General features: G+C 39.9%; 1 protein-coding gene across 1 annotated transcript in view; it reads right to left on the bottom strand.

Annotated features, from left to right (window-relative positions):
• Positions 1-18534, bottom strand: part of CR1 (complement C3b/C4b receptor 1 (Knops blood group)) — a 158346-nt gene that overhangs the window by 117146 nt on the left and 22666 nt on the right. The window contains exons 5-11 of the mRNA XM_074385115.1: positions 14346-14744; positions 11372-11548; positions 11178-11280; positions 9469-9554; positions 7355-7573; positions 5799-5978; positions 5096-5195 (exon numbers count right to left, since the gene is read on the bottom strand). Coding sequence (XP_074241216.1) covers positions 5096-5195; positions 5799-5978; positions 7355-7573; positions 9469-9554; positions 11178-11280; positions 11372-11548; positions 14346-14744 — 1264 coding nt within the window. The remainder of the gene's footprint in view (positions 1-5095; positions 5196-5798; positions 5979-7354; positions 7574-9468; positions 9555-11177; positions 11281-11371; positions 11549-14345; positions 14745-18534) is intronic.

Genomic DNA, 18534 nt, shown 5'->3' with positions numbered 1-18534 from the left:
CAGTTGATTGGCTTTTGTCATCATTCTTTCACTGCCTTTTTCATTGATTGCCTGATGTCCAATGATGAGAATGAGGAGAAAGCAATGAATAAAATGACCTGACCTAAGCCTGAGTGGGCTTCTTTTTGGTGGAAGAGACAAATGCATTCCTTGCTGTTCCTTTTCCTTCCCTCCCACTTGCTATATGGAACAGATAGATTCAGCTGTTTTAGTTATTCTAATAATTTGGTAATTAAACTTAATATTTTTCCAATGAGGAATTTCATTTTATATGTGTGCATGTGTATTATGCATATATACATGACATACATTTAAATCTATTTTCTCATTTTTAGAGTCAAACTGTATAGCCAGTCTACACATCTTTCCTGAAATGTAGGTGTAGACTACCTTTTCTTGTTTTCTCACATTTTCTAGTTTTATTAATATGTTTTGTGATTTTAGAGACATTATTACTAAATCATGATTACATTGCCAAGTTTCTGTGTGTATGGTTTTATTTTTTTTGTTGTTGTTGGTTCTTACCCATTCTCGATCTCATTGATATTTCTCTTGGAATTCATCATTCTCCTTTTTAAAAATTTGCTTATGAATTGCCTGGGAAACATACTTAAATGTTATATTTTTTATGTCTTTGCTTATCCCTTAATGTGTATCTGGAGCCTCTAGGTGTGAATATTAGCTTGGCTCAATAGAACTGCTATCTTATACAATTTAGTGTTGTGTAGAATCAAGGTGGGGCCAATAAATTTATTTCTTTTGTGGGTATCGTATTTTCACATTTTATTTCTGGAAACTGAGCTTTTTTGTCTATCCCTGAAACAGAGAATTTTCCCTAGTGATGGCTAGGTATGGGCTTATTTGTTTATCCTTTTTGAATTTTTGTTACATTTATTTTGAATCGTAACATTGTCTTACATATGTCTTCTCTCTTTGTTATTTTTGAGATAGGGTCTCATTCTGTCATCCAGGCTGGAGTGCAGGGGTGCCATCACGGCTCACTGAAGCCTCAGCATCCTGGGCTCAGGTGATCCTTCCACCTCACTCTCCTGCATAGCTGTGACTACAGGTGCGTGCCACCATGCCCAGCTAATTTTTATACTTTTTTTGTAGAAATGGGATTTTGCCTTGTTGCTTCGGATGGTCTCGAGCTCCTGGGCTCAAGTGGTCCTCTTGTCTTGACCTCTCAAAGTGTTGGGATTACAGGTGTGAGCCACTGTGCCTGCCAGTCTGTCTTTTTCATCTTTTCCCACTGCATTCAGGAAAATTTAGTTAACTCTTCTTACTCTTTGCTTTAATTTTCTGCAATATTCAGTGTGTTTGTTATATATTTGTATGTATATATATATGACTCATGTATGAAATGAAATGTATAAACACACTGAAAACATATATTTATTCATGTACAAACTTCCTGGTTAGTTTCACAGAAGTATTTGTACAACTGAATCTTTTAAAAAACTAAGAAAAGAAGAATGTTCTGAAAGTTTCCCTGGTTTCTTGGCAGTAAATCTCTTCTGTAGGAGGAAATTTCTCCTGATATTTCAATTTGGTCTTTTTTACAATTATTTCCTGTTTCTCGTCATAAGCTCAATGATTTTCTGCTTTATGCCATAGAGAGGTTCACACTTATTCAGCAATGCAAGATGAGGAGGGTACAGTCAGGAAATTTATCAATTGTATTTTTAAAATGCTCAAAAAAAAAAAAAGAAAAGAAGTTAGATTTATTTTATTTTTACCTTTTTAGATTCTAGGTGCTATGGTCTGTGAGGCCAAGGCTGGCAAATATGCTGCTGGGCATCACAAGCTGCCTTGCGGTGTCTGTTGCAGTGGCACAAATGTAGCCCCTACTCACTACCGGGCTTAGCTGTTCCCATGAAGAGTGAGATTGAGGCAGAGCCTCCACTGTGTGCTGGGGAAAGTTGAGCACGAACAGCTGGACCGTGTGCCAAGAGCATTTGACATTTGACATTTTCAAAGGGGCTCTGTTATCGATCGAATTGTGTCTCTCCCAAATATGTTGAAGTCTTAACCCCCAGTCCCGGTGGATGTGATCTTATTTGGAAATACAACCTGCAGATCCAGTCAAGTCAAGAGGAGGCCATTAAGGTAGGCCCTAATATGACTGACGTTCTTATCAAACGAGAGAACTTTGGGCACACACGTGCACAGAGAGGAGAACCGCGTGTGAGGACACAGACCCAGAGGGAAGGCAGCCACGTGAGGACAGAGACAGAAATTGGAGTTCTGTTGCAACATGCCAAGGAAGCTTCTGGGGCTCCAGAAGCTGGAAGATGCAATGAAGGATCCTCCCCTACAGGATTCAGAGGGAGCATGTCCCTGCCAACACCTTGATTTTGGACTTCCAGCCTCCAGAACAGACCTCCAAAAACTTCTGTTGTATTAAGTTGGCCATTTTATGTTACAGACATACCACAAAGGTATTGCAGGTTCAGTTCCAGACCACCACAATACAACAAATAGCACAACAAATGAGTCATATGAACTTATTGATTTCTCAGTGAGTCTAAAAGTTGTTTTTATACTATACTGTAGTCTATTAAGTGTGAAATAGCATTATGTCTAAAAATTGTCATACTTTTAAAATGGTTTATTGATAAAAAATGCTAAAGATTATCTGACCCTCAATTAGTCATCATCTTTTTGCTGGTGGAGGGTCTTGCCTCAAGACTGATGGCTGCTGACTGATCAGGGTGGTGGTTGCTGAAGGCTGGGGTGGCTGTGGCAATTTCTTAAGCTAAGACAACAATAAAATTTGCCTATTGATTGACTCTTCCTTTCACAAAAGATTTTTCTAGCATGCAAGGCTCTTTGATAACATTTTACCCTCTGAACTGCTTTCACAATTGGAGTCAATCCTCCCAGACACTGCTGCTGCTTTATCAACTAAGTTTATGTCATATTTTAAATCGTTTGTGGTCATTTTAAACAATGCTCACATCATCTTCACCAGGCAGAGACTCCATCTCAAAAAAACCACTTTCTCTGCTCATTCATAAGAAGCAACTCCTCATCTGTTCAAGTTGGATCATGAGATTGTAGCAATTCAGTCACATCTTCAGGCTCCACTTCTAATTGTAGTTCTCTTGCTATTTCCACCACATTTGCAGTTATTTTCTCCACTGAAGTCTTGAACCTCACAAAGTTATCCATGAAGATTGGAATCAACTTCTACCAAACTCCTATTAATGTTGATATTTTAACCTCTTCCCATGAATCACGAATGTTCTTAATGGTATGTAGAATGATGAATTCTTTCCTGCAGTTTTCAACTTACTTTGTTCAGATCTATCAGAGGAATTACTGTCTGTGGGAACTATAGCCTTATGAAATATATTTCTTAAATATTGAAACTTGGAAGTCAAAATTACTACTTCAGCCATGGACTGCAGAATAGCTGCTGCTGTCATCAGGCAGGAAAACTACATTCATCTCCTTGTCCCTCTCCATCAGAGGCCTTGGCTGATGAGGTACAATGTCAATGAGAAATAATATTTTGAAAGGAATCTGTTTTTCTGAGCACTAGAGCTCAGCTGTGGGCTTAAAATATTTTTTCAGTAAGCCACGCTGCAAACATACCTCTGTCATCAGGCTTTGTTGTTCCATTTATAGAGTACGGGCAAGGTACATTTAGCATAATTCATGAGGGCTCTAGGATTTTTAGAATGGTCAGTGAGCATTGACTTCAACTCAAAGTCACCAATGGCATTAGCTCCTAAAAAGTCAGCCTATCCTTTGAAGCATTGAAGCCAGGCATTGACTTGTCCTCTCTAGCTATGAAAGTCCAATAGATAGCTGTTTTGTCTACTTGGAAAATCTGCTATTTAGTGTAACACCTTCATCAATGATCTTAGTTAGATCTTCCAGGCAAATTGTGCAGCTTCTACATCAGCACTTCTTGCTTCACCTTGCACCTTTATGTTATGGAGATGCCTTCTTTCCTTAAACCTCGGGAACCAACCTCTGCTAGCTTCCAGCCCCCCCTTTTTTTTTCTGCAGCTTCCTACCTCTGTCAGTTTTCACTGAATTGAAGCGAGTCAGGGCCTTGCTCAGGATTAGGCTTTGACTTAAGGAAGTGTCTGTTTTGATTTTCTATCTGACAGCTAAAACTTCTGCATTAGCAATAAGGCTGTTTCACCGTCTTATCATTCATGTGTTTACTGGAATATCACTTTAAATTTCCTGAAGTACTTTTGCTTTGCCTTTACAACTCACTAGCTGTTTGGCACACAAGGTCTGTCTTTTGGCCTGTCTTGGCTTTCAACATATCTTCCTCACTAGGCTTAATCATCTCTAGCTTTTGACTTAAAGTAAGAGATGCATGACTCATCCCTTCATGTGATCACTTAAAGGCCATTGTGGGGCTATTAATTGTCCTAGTTTTAGTATTATTGTGTCTCAGGAATTAGGGAGTCCAGAAGAGAGGGAGAGAGAAGGGGAGTGTCTAGTTTATGAAGCAGTCAAAGCATGCACATTTATTAAATTTTCTGTCTTACATGGTGCAGTTCGTAGTGACCACAATTATAAGAGTCACATCAAAGATCCCCAATCACAGATCACTGTCACAGACATGATAATAATGAAAAGGTTTGATATCGTGAAAATAATCAAAACACAGAGACACGAAGTGAACACACGCTGTTGGAAAAATGATGCCAACAGACGTGCTTGTCGCAGGGTTGGCACAAGCCTTCAATGTAAAAAGCATAACATCTGCGAAGTGCAATAAAACAAGGAAGGCCTGAACTTGGTGATGGCAGCCCTAGGAAGCAATCATGCTGTTACCAGTAAGATTTGTTCTCTCACACAGATGCTATATGGCATTTTTCTTCCCACAATGTCTATTCTGGGCTGGGGTTGTGTGCTTTGAGTATTATACTCTTTCCTAATTTATTTTCCTTCCCATCCAGTGAATGCCATACTCTTTATATGTGCACTTCAATCAGGCATTAACACCTGTGTTCAAGCCTCTTAAAAGCAGGTGGCAATAGCCCAGTTTCCTTCCTGAGATGTGGCTAGAAGGTGTATGACTGTGCTAGAACTCTTGAACCAAGAGATGTTGCTGCCAACTCACCCTGTACTACAAGAATAGTTGATTCTGGATCCAACCTGGATGTTTGTGATCACATGCACCATGCCATTCATTGGATCTGCAGGAGTTTTACATGATTTACCTATGGGAAAGAAAGTATTTTGGAGCTAGGTAATCTGAACTCTCTTCAGTACATAAGATATCAATCTGCATGTACCTTCCTGAAGAAAATACATAGTTTTGATGGTTCCACAGATTTTCCCACCTTGAGAAAACTCCTCAGAGCACCTCAGGATTGGCCAACTACTAAGCCCCACTTTCAAAAAGACCTTCCCTCCAGATCTATCTAGATCTAGATTTAGATCTGTGTAGAGACCTGGCATCCCCTATCAAAATGTAAAAGTCATTCTTGGCATTATGTACCGCCAATATATTTCAAACTTTTCAGAGGATTTTTTTCCCACCTAGTTATTCAAACAGAATTTGTCTTCCTACACAATTTCCCCCCTGATCTACAGTCATTTGTTTTTTACTTTCCCATTGGGAATATTTTCTTTATAAATATTTCTTGAAACATTCTCATGAAGTAAGCATTTCAAACAATAATCAAGGATGACCTGCAAGAATAACTCTTACATCTATCTACCCGAACACTTTTGAAAAAAGGTTTCTCATATCCCACATTTGAAAAAATTCAGTAAGAAGCTTTGGCAGACATGGAAAAGATCCAGTGTAAGTTACTCACGTTTGCAGACGTTTCCGGGATTTGACCAGACCAGGTTATCTAGACACGTGATAGAGAATGGCATCCCGTAATACTCAGGACGGCATTCGTACTTTAAAGATGTCCCAGTGGGAAAGTCAGATGCATTGGTTTGGGTTTTCAGCTTAGCAAACGGAAAATGATCTGGGTCTTTACAGTGACCTAGAGACCAAGATATCAAGAACATCTGAGTTAATAGAAAGATATCCAATGTGCTTTCTCTTTTCTCTTCCTTGTTAGATTTGATGCCGGAAGAAAAGAAAATTAGTTTTGAAAAACAAGAAAAAAACTTCCCAGTAATGTTGGAAGGGAAAGTTTTATCAGCATAGGCTTATAAGGCAATACATTATCTGGAAGGCTAGTCTGCTATCTGATCTTCCTACTCATATAATTTATTTGTTTATTTTTATTTATTTTTTTCCATTTTTAGTAGAGTTGGAGCTGCACCATGTTGGTCAGGCTAGCCTCAAACTCCTGACCTCAAGTGATCCACCCACCTCAGCCTCCCAGAGTTCTGGGATTACAGGTGTGAGCCACTGTGACCAGGCTATTTTTGTTTTTCATTTTTGAGATAGGTTGTCACTCTGTGACCCAGGCTGAAGTTTAGTGGCACAATCTTGCCTCACAGAAACCTCTGCCTCCCAGGCTTAAGTGATCCTCCCATCTCAGCTTCCTGAGTAGCTGCGATCACAGGCGACTGCCACCTCAGTTGGCTAATGCCCATATAACTTAAGGTACAGATAGCTCCGATTAATTTTTCACAATTTTAGGAAGACATCAGAAGAGTCTATGCCCAGGTTACACCTTTGCTGTCTGGTTTCCTTGTACTTCAAAGCATCAAAACTCCAGTGAGAGGCTGACAAGCATGGGGTGGGGGAACTCAAGACATTTCCTGGCAGAAGGAGCCACCGATTTTCTAGGTCAGATTTCTAAGCCAACCATTTCAATGAGGACATTGGCAGGCATTTGTTTTTAATACCTATGATTCTAATGAAGAACTTTATCACCACTCACCACTTCCCTCCCTTTTCTTTCTTTTTTTCTTTTTTTTTTTTTTTAGACGGAGTTTCGCTCTTGTGACCCAGGCTGGAGTGCAATGGCACGATCTCAGCTCACTGCAACCTCTACCTCCTGGGTTCAGGCAATTCTCCTGCCTCAGCTTCCTGAGTAGCTGGGGTTACAGGCACGCACCACCATGCCCAGCTAATTTTTTTGTATTTTTAGTAGAGACGGGGTTTCACCATGTTGACCGGGATGGTCTCGATCTCTTGACCTCATGATCCACCCGCCTCTGCCTCCCAAAGTGCTGGGATTACAGGCTTGAGCCACTGCGCCCGGCCTTCCCTCCCTTTTCACCAGCCCTTCCAGCTGCAAAGGTTGTCAGGATCTTATGTGTTCCCCTATCTTAGAACTATTTATCATTGGTTTGGCATTCCATTGTGGCAAATGCACAAATACCACCCTGTAACTATGGAAATATGGAGGGCCTGGTTAAGATATTCTGAATCCATTTGGGATGTAGGGAAATGAACACTAACCCAGAATTCCACAGCGAGGGGCAGGGCTGCTCCAAACCCCATTTCCTTGGGGGTCACTTGTGCAGTAGATAGTGCTTTCCCCAACAAGGTCAAAAGTCTTCCCGCTGTCTGGGTGGGGGTCGCATGTGTAATTTACTGCTTTTCCAAAGGGAAAGACTTCCAGAGGTTTTCCTGTGTGTCTCCCGTTAGGTATATCTGGAGGACTTGGACAAAAGATTTCTGGAAAAAAGGCAAAAGCTCTAAGTTTCATCCAGGAATTTTACCAGAGGTATTCTGCAATTATAAGGTGCTATGATTGTTTTTATTTAAAATATGCTAAGGAGATAACAGTAGACATTAGGACTTCTAAGATTTGGATTAAATGAGATGTCAATGAAAGTGTATTGTAAAGTACAAAAGAGATTTGTCTATCCTGAATCTTCCAGATAGTAACAGTTCCTGGACAATAGAAACTTTACAACTTTAATGAAGTATCAAAACATTTGAAGAAGAAAAACAACCACTTTGAAAGGTAATTCATTCACTTAGTCAACATATATTAACTGAGCACATATCCTGTGTCAGTCACTCATCAGGATCCTGGGGACACAGTGCTGATGAAGGAGCCTACATTCTTGTGAAATATTTCTCAAGTGTATATATGTGTGCTAATCACTTTAAATAGATGAAACCTTTCATTGATTACTTATTGATATTGTTCATCAGTCTCAATAATAACAATAGCATTGTCACAGTGAATTGAAATGTAGTCAGGCCATTGTTAAAAACTCCAAATGGATTCAGATTGCTTTGATTTTTAAAATGTCTAGGTCTGTTGATTTATTTTCTCTTTACTTTCTGGGTCAGGTTTCCAGTTGTTACTCCTTTCTCGCATCTGCTGATTTGTTTAGAACAGTCTCTTTCTCATTTCTAATTGGCATTTTTTATTAGAATTGGAATTTGGAAGAAGCTACTTCAACTAGCAAACGTTGTGAAAAATAAGAGAAAACTTGAGTAGTCTGATCAATAACTGAGCTTTCATGCACGACAGTAGAACAGGCATTTGTCATGTTGCTCCAAGGAGCATTGGATTTGTTAGACAGCCAAGAATCACTATATAAATTATGTTCTTATACAATTTTACTCTAAAAAGCACTGTAAGATGTCCGGGTAGATTTCTAACAACATAACCATTTTAGTAAAATTTCATGTTTTTTTTTTTTTTTAAAGAAGCATGCTTTCCAATCTTTAGAATCAAGAAATAAAGCAAAGTTCTATCTTCTATTGGGGAAATTATAAATGGGTAGACTAGGAGAAATTAGTAGTCTACTGATTACTAAACATATGAGGCTCATTTTTAAAAAATAGATTTATTATTTATGAATCTCTCAGTATAAATTATTTAGCTGCACATTTTGAGAATTTAAGGAGTCTCAAACTGCTCACCCTGTCTGATGTTACTCCCCACCTTTCCCTAATTCCTCATTGCTTTGATCTATTATCTTCATAGCATTTAATTTAGTTTTTTCTTGTCCCTCTCCCCACCTGAGTAAAAATAACATGGGGACAGGGAATTCACTCGTCTTGTTCATTGCTAGAAGTCAAGTGGCTAGAGGAACATCTGGCACAAAGTATGTGATCAATAAATATTGATTAAATAAAGGCACGTTTGATATTTGTGTATTATCAGATAGATACAAAAATTGCAGCCTGACTGCAGTTTGATGGGAGAACAAAATAAAAAGAAAGGAGGGAAGGAAGGAAGGAAAGAAGGAAGGAAGGGAGAAGGAGAGAAGAAAGGAAGAAAGAAATGAAGGAATAAAAAGAAGAAAGAAAAGAAAGAGAGAAAGCAAAGTGTTAAAGCTTCACATTGTCTAATCTCTCCTGACCTAGAAGCACACTACCATAGGATTTATCACAATAGAACACAGGATACTAAGGGCAGAGACAGATCAGATGGTTCCAAAGACAAGCGATGTACACATTAACTCACAACACACATTATTAAAATAAGCAATTTTCAAATCAATAATTCAGACTAGAAAATTGAAGAACCACATTAGAGGAAGCCATGGGTCAAATACCGAAGAGATAAAGGGGAGACATTGGCCTGAAATGTTACTCCTATTACTCACGTTCACACACTGGAACACTGCTATTCCAAAGGCTTTCCATTTCAACCAAGACACAATAACTAGCAGAGCTGCCTTTTAATTGAAATCTAAAGAAGAAAATAGAAGTGAATAGTGAGCTGTTTCAGCCAAGAGACCAGTCACTTAGTCCACAGTCTAAGGCCCTGCCCCAAATCTCAGAATTTTGAGGACCTGAGGCCAGCAGGTGGCAGAGTTGCAGAGACTACATTATTCTGGAAAAAGCACCGCATCCAGAAGGGAGCAATATAGAATGGCAAAATGCAGTAGCTTGGTCACATGATAGTCCAACTTGAATTGAAGAAGGTGGTCATGACATAGCCACCATCCCCTTGACCCTGGACCCAGGCTTGGAGTTTCACTGATTACTCCATGATAACCTGATAAATCACTCATTGTCATTATTAGAAGCCTAGTCCTTAATGCAACGCCTTCCTGACTCTGACCCGGAAACAGCAAGTAAAACAGCTTCCAGTTTGGACTGGAAAAGTGGGAACTAGCTGGTGAGAGAACAGAAATGGTCCTTTTGTCTCCACATCTGCGATGGCATGAAAAAGGCTCACAACAGCAGTTTGAGCTGCTGAAGAGTAAGTGTGAATATTCTAGGGGAAAAAGGAAAGAAGAGAGGACATGATTTTTGTATGCAATCATAAAAAATTCTTAATGTCTGTTGGACCCTGATGCCCTCCTAAATCTTACTGGGTGCTGGCATTTAGAGCCTGCCAATATTCTGTGGAAGGTTTTGGGGTCAGGTGCTTTGTTACTCATGCTGGTCAGCTCCCAAGTAGAGATGCACACCCTATGAAGACCACTAGATGGACATAAACAAGTTAATGACCTTGCCAGAAATATTAACAGCAGCCATCAGGACCCCATCTCAGAGCCCAAAGCCCATGACTTGCCAGATGATATATGACTGAATTTTCAAAAAGTGCTTATTTTTACATGTTCAGTCCTATTACAAATTTTAATATTGCTGGTTTGAACAATTTACTGAAATGATGCTTTATATTAATTAATTAATTATTATCTTTGAAATGGAGTCTTGCTCTGTCCCCCAGGCTGGAGTGCAGTGGCATGATCTCGGCTCACTGCAACCTCCGCCTCCCTGGTTCAAGTGATTCTCCTGCCTCAGCCTCCCAAGTAGGTGGGATTACAGGCACCTGCCACCAAGCCCACTAATTTATTTTCTGTATTTAGTAGAGATGGGGTTTCATCATGTTAGCCAGGCTGGTCTTGAATGCCTAACCTCAGATGATTTGCCCACCTCGGCCTCCAAAGTGCTGGGATTACAGGTGTTAGCCACCATGCCTGGCTGAAATGATTCTTAAATGATCCTAGCTTTTTAGAATACACTTTTTGTTACTTAACAATTTTTTTCTGGGACTCTCTAAATTAATCATATTCCTTAATGTGTTACCTATATATTCATAACCAGCAGTTATATTTGCTTTTGAACATGCCAGATGTATGGCCCAGTTTCCTCTTCATATCTCATGTAATTAGTTCTATATGTTTATCTCCTTTCTTCCTATATATACTTTCAAAAGTTCATATCTGTGAGTGTGTGTGTGTGTGTGTGTGTGTGTGTGTGTGTGTGTGTCCTTCTTTTAAGCCACACCAAATCTCCCCTTTTTGGACTAATTCCCAACCGCAATTTTAATGTCCAGCAGGTCAGGCAAGCTCATACTCACCCTTCATCACAAACAAAGTCCACTTTTGCTCCAAGCTGGAGATTAAATGGAAATAGTACACGGCCATTAGGAAGTTGGCCCAGAGAGTCATCGCAGGATTTCACTGGAGGAAAAGAAAAACAAACAGAAATAACTGGCATGTGGAGAATTAAGACACAAGCTAATAATATCAAGCCAGGTAAGAGTCTAGGCACCTTCACATCTGGGGACTGCGGGGCTCCAGTCTCCCTGGGGTGTACAGCGCAGGGAAGGAGCCCCTCTGAGGTCATAGCCAGGTTCACAGCTGTAGAACACTTCCTGGCCAGGCCAAAAGTTGTCCTTGTCCCTTTGGGTACGCTCACCATGCAGGATATCTGGAGGCGGCTGACATACTGGGGGAGAGAGAAACAAAGTCCTGCTAATTGTGTCAAAATAACTTTTTCTTCACACTGATAAACTGGCCAAGGGAATAATAATTATAAATCTATATGTAATAAAAAGGTACAATAAAAGCCTTACTATATTGATAAACTAAATACGCAGAGCAAGGAAGATGTCTCGCCATCAGTCATAGAACCAACACTTGCAGAACTGTGACCAAAACGGAGGTATCCCCAATTCATTGTTTTTCATGTAAAAAGTATGCACCTAAGATTTCACGATGGACAGTTCCTTCTAGAATGCTTCCAATTACTGTTCACCCAGTACAAAATTGGTAGGAATGAAGGATTTTTATATCTTCACACTTCCTTTCTAGAGAGGCATCATCAATTTACAGTCTTGCATTTTAGGCAGTAAAGCAGTGCCCACGCACATGTCTCATGTAATAGCTCCCTCCATCGCCTATCAAAATGGTGCAAGAGATGACGTCCATACACCTTATTCTCACCTCCTTTCACATCTTCCCTCAGCGGCCACCTGACACAGGGTGATAGAGCACAATGGGTCTCTTCTCTTCATGTTATGTAGTAAGGTGCTGCCTAGTCATTCATTTTACTCCAGTGAGAAGGTGGGCAACTGTTGAACAAAATCTAAAAGACCTACTGTCAGCGTAATGAGAAAGTATATTTCACACAGCTTATGGTAACAGCATCTCTGGCTGTCTCTTAATATAGTTGGTCTGAACTCAGGAAATCAGAACACATTTGGGTCTCAACTAAGTTATATAAAACTGTTATAAAATGAAAAACAAATAATTTCAGTTTGGCTTTGAGTAGATCAGCTCCCTTTTCTGGACTTCAGCTTTCTCAAGCATCAAATGAAGGATTGGACTAGAAAAATTACTTCTTTAAGGAGTCTGTAAATACTCTGATGCTGTAATGTCAGTTTTCAGGGCTCATCACCCAGTGTTTCCCTTGACTACTCAATGCCTGGTGATGTAATATTGAGGTGGTGTGTTTGTTAAATTTATGTTGGCCCCTGGCCTCACACTTCTGCATTGTCTTTTGACTGCTAGCAATGGAGGCCTTAAAACTCCAATCCTTTGTCTTCCTTGATAGGTGGGCTGTGGTTAGGTTCTGTCAATTGGAGGCATATATGCCAAATAAAAAGGCAGGATGATGGCAGAATCTGTTCTACTTCTAGAGGTGGCTCAGGCAGTGACAGTATAGATGGCTTCAGTGAGCAGCCACAGCCTCAATTCTAGCAATGCCAACGACTTTTGCTCCAGCAATATCAGCTACATTCTGGCAGCAGTGGTGGCTCCTGCAGCATTAGCAGCTTTCAGGAAGACACCTGCTCAGTGGCAGGAGCTGACCATTTCAGCATCAGTACAGGCTCCTGTGCTTTAGACTGGAAGCCACAGTAGCTCCCTGATCTCTGGTAAATCTACCTTGTTCCTATTGCTTTTCCTGCCCTTCTAACATCTTTCTAACCTATTAGCTGTGATATGGTTTGGCTCTGTGTCCCCTCCCAAATCTCATGTCAAATTGTAATTCCCAGTGTTGGAGGAGGAGCCTGGTGGGAGGTGACTGGGTCATGGAGGTGGTTTCTAATGGTTTAGCATCATCACCCTAGTGCTGTCCTGTGATAGAGTTCTATTGAGATCTGCTTGTTTAAAAGTGTACAGCACCTCCCTATTTGCCCTCTCTCTCTCCTGCCAGGCATATGAAGATATGCCTGCTTCCCTTCTGCCTTCTACCATGATTGTAAGTTTCCTGAGGAGTCCCCAGCCATGCCTTCTGTACAATCTGCAGAACAGTGAGTCAATTAAACCTCTTTTGTTTATAAATTACCTAGTCTCAGGTACTTCTTTATAGCAATGTGAGAACAGACTAATATCACCTGCATGAAACCCCTCACTCCTTGAAAGTATCTAGAGTAAGTTTTGATTTCCTGACTGGATGCTGATTAGCAAAGCCAAGGCTCTGGAGTCAGGCAGACTTGCATTCCAGTCTTCAGTCTGGAAGTTAGTATCTTAGAAAGTTATCTGACCTCTCTAAGGTACAACTTCTCTGCCAAACATAAAGGCTGGGCATGGTGGCTCATGCCTATAATCCCAGCACTTTGGGAGGCTGAGGTGAGTGGGTCACTTGAGCACAGGTGTTTCAGACAAGCCTGGGCAACATGGTGAGACTCCATCTCTACAAAAAATATAAAAAATTTAATCAGGCATGGTGGCATGCCCCTGTAGTCCCATCTGCTAGGGAGACTGAGTCTGAAGAATTACTTGAGCCAGGGAGGTGGCAGTTGCAGTAAGCCACGATCTGATGTCTGCAGTCCAACTTCAGTGACAGATTAAGAACCTCTCTCAAGCAAACAAAACAGACAAACATAGAAAAACTGGTAACCACCTAATAACTTTGTTTTAAGAATTAAAATTCACACATTGTCTGGTATCTGACCAGAAAACTCACTCATTTCCTATAAGCAATTATTATATTTAAAGGTAATTGATAGATCTGTTTATAAGAACCACAAAGAAACATCACATTCCTTGCTCAGGTTTAGCTTTGCTTCTCGATTTCAGCACATGTGCGCGTGCACACACACACACATACACACACACGCACACACACGCACACGCACGCACATATACACACATCTTCTGAATTTCATGTTCACTACCTAGAAAATGTGCTCCCCAACCCTGCTGATGACACATCCCTCCCCCTGAACAAATACTAATCTCCTGATCCAGCAGCAACTCATGTCATTTGCAGAGCCCTTCTAGGCCTCAGTCAGACTCACCCCTGGAGCAGCTTGGTAACTCTGGTTTCCACTTGTTCAGGGGCTGGCACTGCACACGGGGGGATCCTTTCATGACAAAGCCAGGCTGACACCTGAACTCAGCAACTTCATTTAAGGAAAATAAGCTTCTGTTGTCAGATACTATTATTCCATTTTCAACATTTGGAGGTGTGCATTTGTTAGGTATAATGCACTGAGGGGCCGGGCCGCTCCAGATGCCCACTTGATTGTCTTTGGTGGTGCAGTATATGGAGGGCTCACCCACGAGCTCAAACACATTTCTCCCTCTGCTTCCAGGATTGCAGCGGTAGGTCACCACCGATCCATAGTGAAAATCCTCTCTGTTGGTGCTAATGAAATCACCATTGGCGATGGTGGGGGGTAGCCCACAGGGAATTCCTGGGAAAAGAAAGAGCAGGTTAAATAACAGTCCATTTAAATAATGAATGACAAAAATCTCATGAGTCACTACACTGTAACTATTTTTACATTCATTATTTGCTTTTAATCTTTGCTAACACATAGGTAAATTTTTACAAATTGTAACTGCAGTGAGCATATCATGTGTCCTGCCTGTCTTACTTATATGATTTTCTGTAATATTTGCATGCATTTATTAACTCAATCCACATTCTTTTCATTTTAAATAGCTCTTTGATTATAGTATTATAGAGTTTATTCAGTTTTCTCCTGCTCTTTTTCATCGGCTTTCTTAATTTCCATTTTTGTTATTGAAGTTACCTTTTTTAAAAAAATAAAATACAAAAACATTTGCTAATTGATAAAGTATAAAGGATGAGAGAAAACGTAAATATATATAGTAGGAAAAAGAATTTAAACAAATTTTTATGTATATGACAATATTTATAAAACTGTAGACTATTGGGGGTTAAATATTTTGAAAATCTAAATGATAGAAATGGAAATATAGACTACTAAAATTCATTCAAAAAGATACAGAAAGTTAGAAACATGTAAGAATGGAAAAAAATGAAAAATAAAAAAATAAAAAATATGTTCTATCAAACTTTCAAGTGACAATTATTTCCAAATATAATTTCAAGGTTTCACAACATATAAAAGATATAAAGCTTACCAACTCATTTCTTCAAATCTAAGTTTGATATCATTACATGATATCTGTGTAAAAGTTATCAACTATTAGTCCACAAAAGTCCCCAAATACATTAAAAAACATAGCAGTAATACATCGTATACTGTATTGCTATAAACCAGAATTAAATTACTTCAGTCCAAATCCCAAAACATTTGAAATTAAAAATGAGTGAATTTAGTTGAATACATTTTTAAATGAATGAATTCATTAAAATTAAAAATAAAAATTTTTCAGGCTCTACTTCTAGTAATAGTAATCTCAACAATTCAAATCAAATATTGCTTCAACCATCCATCCTCAAGAAAGGCTAAAAATGCTAGAGAATTGAAAAAAAATTATATATATATATATATATATTTAAGAATATACATATTTAAGACATCAAACAGCTAACAAACTAGTGAACTATTCCTGGAACATGATCTAGGAGAAGATGAAAATCAAGCTGAGAGCTGGGTATTGGGCTGGGAAACCGGGTTGCTTATTGTTTGGAAATGGGCAGCTGAATCCGATGGGGCAACTGAGAGGCCGGGCAGACTTTTGATTGCCTCATGAAGTTAAGGGACAAAAATGGAAATCCAAGGCCTGTCCAAAGTGGAAGGAAGGCCTGGTAATACCTCCTGATGTGTCCTGAGGCCTCAAGAAACTAGGCTCTAGTAATCAGGGTTAATTGAAAATAAATCTGCTTGTCCCAGAGACAGGAACTGGTACTACAAGTTCCGGTACTGTCGGTGACGAGGGAAAATCACAGATCCTGAGATTGAATTAGAGTGGTCCTAGATTGCTAATGTCCCCAGATGCCTGCAGAAACAACGACAAAAATTCTCTCCAGAACAACATAGGTCATCTAAGGTTTTGAAATTATTTCTACAGACACATTTTCAAATATAATTCCTGAAACACAATCAAAGATAACCAGATACTTGGAGATAAGATAACACACAATTACTGATGACAGAAACTGACCCATTAGAACTACAGACCTGTTCAAGGATATAATTGAAACTTGTAAGAACTAGAAACTATACAGAGAACAGGCTGGGTGTGGTGGCTCATGTATGTAATCCCAACACTTTGGGAAGCTGAGGTGAATGGATCGCTTGAGCTCAGGAGTTCAAGACCAGCCTGGGCAACATGGCGAAACCCTGTCTCTACAAAACAACAAACAAACAAAAAACAATTAGCCAGCTGTGCAGCTGTGGTTGTGCACACCTGCATTCCCAGCTACTCAGGAGACTGAGGTGGGAGAATTGATTGAGGCTGTGAAGGCTAAGGCTGCAGTGAGCTGTGATTGTGCCACTGTGCTCCAACCTGGGCAACTGAATGAGACCCTGTTTCAGTAAATAGATAAATTACTTAATTAATTAAATAACAGGACAGATTTGGAAAATAAAAGTATAGAATTATAAAAGTAAACTGTGATTACCAAAATTAAGAATTTGGGTGGGATTAATAGCAGTTTAGAGTCTGTTAAAGAAAATCAATGAACTGAAGCTAGGACGAAAGAACATGCTCAGAACACAGCACCAATAAACAAAAAGATAAAAAATATAAAGACATAGAAGAATAAAGCCTAGCATGTTTAAGTCCCTCAATGAGAGGAGAGAGATAAGAGAGCATAAACAACATTTGAAGAAGTAATAACTAAAAATTTTCCAAGACTGATGTAAGACATCATTAAATTACACTCAGAAGGCTATACAAGCCAGGTGGGGTGGCTCACACCTGTAATTTCAGCAGTTTAGGAGGCCAAGGTGGGCAGATGACCTGAGGTCAGGGGCTCAAGATCAGCCTGGTCAACATGGTCAAACCCCACCTCTACTAAAAGTACAAAAAGTAGCTGTGTGTACAGGCACAGGCCTGTAATCTCAGCTACTTGGGAGGCTGAGGTGGGAGGATAACTTGAACCCAGGAGGTAGAGGTTGCTGTGAGCTCTACCTCTGAAATTGCACCATTGCACTCCAGCCTGGGTAACAAGAGTGAAACTCAGTTTAAAAAAAAAAAAAAAGGGGAGAGATCCAAGATGGCTGATCACTAGCAGCTCCGGATTGTAGCTCCCAGTGAAAGCACAAAGAAGAGAGGACGCCACACCTTCACATGAATTCTTGTTGCTCACGCACCAGGAGATTCCCAGCGGAGGAGCCCCACGGGTCGCCAGCGCGACTCTTGTGACCGGCGAGGCGGTTTTGCCGGTGCCTCGGAGCATCGGTTCTTGGTGCAGAGTCAGAAAAGCACCATCAATCTTAACGCCACTGATTTGGTCGGCGCAGTGGGTTGCTCAGATTTCGGCAATGAGAATCAATAAGTTGGACGTCCACTCGGAAACCCAATTACAAAGACGGTAACTATAAAGACCACAGATGGGTAAATTTACAACGAAGGGAAGAAAACAGCCAAAAAAGGCTGAGAATACCCAAGATCAGAACGCCTCTCCCTCAGCAGGGGATCACAGTTCCTCATCAGCAACGAAAGGCCTGATGGAGAACGAGTGTGTTCCAATTACAGAAGCAAGCTTCAAAACGTGGATAATAAGAAACTTCTGTGAATTAAAAGAACTTGTTCAAACCCAATCTAAAGAAACTAAGCACTTTGAAAAAAGGTTTGATTAAATGTTAACAAGAATACACAATTTAGAGAGGAATATAAGTGAATTGATGGAGCTGAAAAACACAATACGAGAACTACGTGAAGTATGCACGAGTTTTAACAGCCGAATTGATCAAGCAGAAGAAAGGATATCAGAGGTCGAAGACCAACTCAATTAAATAAAACAAGAAGACAAGATTAGAGAAAAAAGGATAAAAAGGAAAGAGCAAAGTCTCCAAGAAATATGGGACTATGTGAAAAGACCTAATCTACGCTTGATAGGTGTACCTGAATGTGACGAAGAGAATGAATCCAAGCTGGAAAATACGCTTCAGGACATTATTCGGGAAAATTTTCCCAACCTAGTAAGGCAGGATAATATACAAGTCCAGGTAATACAGAGAACACCACAAAGATATTCCTTAAGAAGAGCAACTCCAAGGCACATAATCGTCAGATTCACCAGGGTTGAAATGAAGGAGAAAA

The sequence above is a fragment of the Saimiri boliviensis genome, chromosome 14 (genome assembly GCF_048565385.1).
Source record: "Saimiri boliviensis isolate mSaiBol1 chromosome 14, mSaiBol1.pri, whole genome shotgun sequence".
Lineage (NCBI taxonomy): Eukaryota > Metazoa > Chordata > Mammalia > Primates > Cebidae > Saimiri > Saimiri boliviensis.
This window is presented reverse-complemented; position numbering and strand designations above follow the sequence as displayed.